We start from the raw sequence: 4,347 nt of genomic DNA, 5'->3' as shown, positions 1-4,347 counted from the left end.
AACTCATTTAGCTGCTAAATAGGGATTTGGTTACTACTCTATGATTTGACTTTAGCTTTTTTCTTCACAAGAAAGCCGGCCAATTAAAATAAAAAAAAAAAAAAAAAAAAAAAAAAAAAAGCTCTAGACAATTGACTCAAATACCAAATAACACAAAACAATAGGACCTCATTGCAAAGAAAATATCCCCCCTTCAAATACAAAGTCCCCCGAAGTCGACACAACCACCTCGTCAGAGCTTCCTGTGATGATCGTGAAAAGAGTGAAATGACAAAAACCTGGTAACCGCCGAATCAGAAAGAAAACGACGAGAGGCGTTATCTGAGTTTGAACCACCAGCTCCGTAACCCATCCCAAGCCCTACACGTGTCCTCAGAAACTTCCATTGGGTTGCAGATTAGGCCTCGAGTTGAGTACCGCCCTCCATTATCTAATCCAAAAAACAGAGCAAGCTCCTCCCCTGTTTTGTACTGTTTTGGGTGGCTTTCGTTTTTTTTTTGCTTCTTCTTCTGTTTGTCAAGTTTTGGTTTTTTAAAGTGGGTTTTGGTTTTGGCGAGGAAAGGAAGAAGAGAGAGAGGAAAAAATGGATCATGAAGCTGATGCTTACCGTACTGACTTGATGACCATGACTCGGTTCGTGCTGAACGAGCAGTCCAAGCACCCTGAGTCACGAGGAGACTTCACCATCTTGCTCAGTCATATTGTTCTTGGCTGCAAGTTTGTGTGCTCTGCTGTCAATAAGGTAAGTGAAACTGGGTTTGTTTGATTTGGGTCATTGAGTTTGAAGGCTTTCCCGATTTGATTGGGAAGTTATTGGTTGCATGTATTTGTTTTGTGGTGATATTGGGGGTTTGATGTGGAATTTTTATGTGACTGGCAGGCTGGTCTGGCTAAACTTATTGGCCTTGCTGGAGAGACCAATGTTCAGGTAAAAGGGTCTGAACCATTTTAAGGGCCTATTTTGTTTTTCGCTGAGTATTTTAGTGTGTGGCACTATGGTGTATAATGTGGTGTTGTTTGCTGTTTTGGTTAAAGGGTGAAGAGCAAAAGAAACTGGATGTTCTTTCAAATGAAGTTTTTGTGAAGGCTCTGGTCAGCAGTGGTCGAACTGTAAGTTTATTTTGCTATAAAAAGGCACATACAGTGAGTTTTCAAGAACCAATTTGTGTTACAATATAGGTTCGTTTCTTTTGGCAGTGTATCCTTGTTTCTGAGGAAGATGAAGATGCCATATTTGTGGAACCATCAAAGCGCGGAAAGTAATTATTGAGACTTGTCTATGCTTTTAATTTTGCTTTGTTGATAGAGGTTTGTGCAGATTATTGAGACTTTCAACTAGGCTGTCTGTGTGAATAATGCTTTGAACTAATATTGGTGGCAGGTACTGTGTTGTATTTGATCCACTGGATGGTTCGTCTAACATTGATTGTGGCGTTTCAATCGGCACGGTATGGTCCCTTAATTTAGTTACAATCTCTTGTGCTGTTTGATAGAAATCCTGAACTGACATATCTATATAAAGCAATTGTGTTCCAGATTAACTCAATATTGTGGTGGGGAACATTTGTTTTCTTTCATCTAGATATTTGGGATTTATGCACTATATGATGGTGGTGAACCGAAACTAGATGATGTGTTGCAACCGGGAAAGAATATGGTGGCAGCAGGCTATTGCATGTACGGAAGTTCTTGCACGGTATGTGAGAAAACACTTTCATTCTAGTTTACATGCATCTATAGTGAAACACTACACACAACTGTCTTACCACTTCCAGATGAGTAGCTATTCCACATCCAACAAAGACACATTTGCTTCTTCTTATATTGGATTCCTATAGATGTTCTTATGGCCATTTATGTTTCAATCTTGGTTAAATTGCAGGATCTACGATTTTCTTTTGCTGCAGTATAGATCTGCATGACAATGCTTTACTTACTTGAAATGTATGTTTTTTTACAGTTTGTGTTGACTACTGGAAGCGGAGTTCATGGTTTCACCCTTGATCCATCTCTTGGAGAGTTCATACTAACTCACCCAGACATCAAGGTATCTCCTTTTTTATACTCTTCCACTAACATAATCCATTTCCTGTTCTGCAATTGCTTGTTGGTAAAAGGATGAACTGTTGATCATCGATTCAAGTCATTTAACTGCTGAACTTAAAAGTTCATTTATTTTCCTTTCTCATTTGCCAACAATTTTTTCAAAGATGAACTCCCTTGCTTCAATAAGTTGTTAACCTCCCTTTTCATTTATTCTCCAACAAAATGTTCTTAATATATAAAAACGGTTCTCCAGTGACTTAGCTGAAGTAATTTGGTCTTATGTGGGTGAGGAATATAGATCATTTTGATCTGAATGCGCCGACTGCTAGACCATATATTATTCTTGAGAATAGCATCTTTCTTTTGGCATTGTTTATCATGCATTTTATGTCTACATCTTTGCCCAGATTCCGAAGAAAGGAAAGATTTATTCTGTGAATGAAGGGAATGCTAAGAACTGGGATGGTCCAACAGCCAAGTACGTCAGCCTCAGTTTACAGTTTACTTTTATCTTTTTTTTTATCAACTTTACCGCCGCGGCTTTCTGACCTTAGTCTTCCAGATATGTGGAGAAATGCAAATTCCCAACAGATGGTTCTCCACCAAAGTCTCTAAGATACATTGGAAGGTACTATGGATGAGAACTTGGCAGTTAATGTAACTCAGGTGTTTATGTTTAACTAGTATTTCTTCTCATCATCTGCCACTAGTTGAACCATAGTCTTGGACTGTCTTATGGTCCTGATCCGGTTGTTTTTATGTACTCGTTGTAGAGTCGCATATTATAAATCCAAGAGTTGTTTGTGTTTTTTCAAAACCATAAATCATTAGGAACCCTTGGATTTTTGATAAAATGGCTAAAATTAAAGTGAAATTATACAAAAAGCAGGAAGCATCTCTGTTATTTGATGAATCAAATACTGGGCTTTTTTTTTCCCTTCCCAAAAGACTTGCTTGGTACTTTTAGGTCAGAATGATCTTGTTTTTCACTCAGCTTTTTTGGTATTTGATGACTTGATGTTCCTCTGTATTTTGGAATAAGATGTTGCTGTTATGACATATCATCATGATTGACAGCATGGTTGCTGATGTTCATCGGACATTGCTTTATGGAGGTATCTTTTTGTACCCTGGTGATAAGAAGAGTCCAAACGGAAAACTGCGGTACTTCTCTTAGAAACAGTTATTGAAGTTTGTTTAGCCTAGCAAATTTTAATTTAACCTCTGGTAAGGACTTAACTGACAAAGTTTGATTTAATCTCTGCTGACAGTGTTCTCTACGAAGTCTTCCCCATGTCATTCTTGCTGGAACAGGCGGGAGGTCAAGCCTTCACTGGCAAAGAACGGGTATATTTACTACGTACTGGAAACTTTTTATCATTTACATACTGGACTGAAGTTGCTTGCAAACTTTTTCTTTGCAATAGATGGTACAACTATTCTCGACATTGTTGTTGGAGCTTTACAGAAATAAAGTACAATTATGTCATGTGATTAGTAGAGACTTCCTCATAACTGCCAAGTTTTGATTGCTGTGGGAAATCATGTACTATTTGATTGGTAGTATATAAGCCACCTTCTATTAGGAAGTTGAATGTTAATTACAACCTCATCTGAACAATTTCATACGGGTAATGGTTCCGAATTGTCATTTTAAGAGAGAACACGCTTCAATTTACTTTCATGTTGATTAAACTGTTCATCTCAAACCAGGGGTCGGTTGAATTGATTGAGAACTCATTGTCGCATGCAATTTTCAGGCCCTTGACCTCGTTCCAAAGAAGATACATGAGCGGTCTCCAATATTCCTCGGCAGCTATGATGATGTGGAGGAGATCAAGGCACTCTATGCTGCTGAAGAAAAGAAAGAATGAACTTACAGTTCTGATTCTTTTATGCGTATTACATGACCTTTTATTGTTGCTCTGCTACTTCCACATACTTTATGAATCTATAAATGGGAGAGTACAGTTTGTTGATGCTAACAGAGGTTTTATGCTTATCTTTGTCAGTCTCCTAGGGAATCGTATGCCTTACATGCTTCTTTTTTATTTTTTATTTTTATTTTTGTGAGAATGGTATGCCTTATAATGCTTACAGGGAAATATAAAGTAAGAATAACATGATACTAGTAAATTGCCCATTCTAGTATTTTATAAAGTGAAGAATAACAGGATGATTGTAAATTCTCCATGCTAGCGGGGAAAGGTAAACAGCTCCAGCGTGATTCTCCATTTAGTGTGCAATCTGATTGTCAGTTTGTTTGGGGGAAGAACTGGCCTGATTCGTATTCGTCGTTCC

The 4,347-nt window shown here is 37.9% G+C and overlaps 1 protein-coding gene across 1 annotated transcript; it reads left to right on the top strand.

The window, feature by feature from the left end:
- Window positions 1-226: 226 nt before the first annotated feature.
- Window positions 227-4,025, top strand: LOC101297396 (fructose-1,6-bisphosphatase, cytosolic-like). Its single transcript, XM_004290476.1, has 13 exons — window positions 227-408; window positions 563-742; window positions 881-928; window positions 1,036-1,110; window positions 1,198-1,259; window positions 1,382-1,448; window positions 1,583-1,696; window positions 1,961-2,047; window positions 2,454-2,524; window positions 2,609-2,674; window positions 3,124-3,210; window positions 3,318-3,393; window positions 3,807-4,025. Exons 2-13 carry the CDS (start codon window positions 584-586, stop codon window positions 3,918-3,920), a joined length of 1,026 nt encoding a protein of 341 aa, XP_004290524.1. The 5' UTR covers window positions 227-408; window positions 563-583; the 3' UTR covers window positions 3,921-4,025.
- Window positions 4,026-4,347: the final 322 nt, after the last annotated feature.

Source organism: Fragaria vesca, linkage group LG2, assembly GCF_000184155.1.
Source record: "Fragaria vesca subsp. vesca linkage group LG2, FraVesHawaii_1.0, whole genome shotgun sequence".
NCBI classification, from domain to species: domain Eukaryota; kingdom Viridiplantae; phylum Streptophyta; class Magnoliopsida; order Rosales; family Rosaceae; genus Fragaria; species Fragaria vesca.
This window is presented reverse-complemented; position numbering and strand designations above follow the sequence as displayed.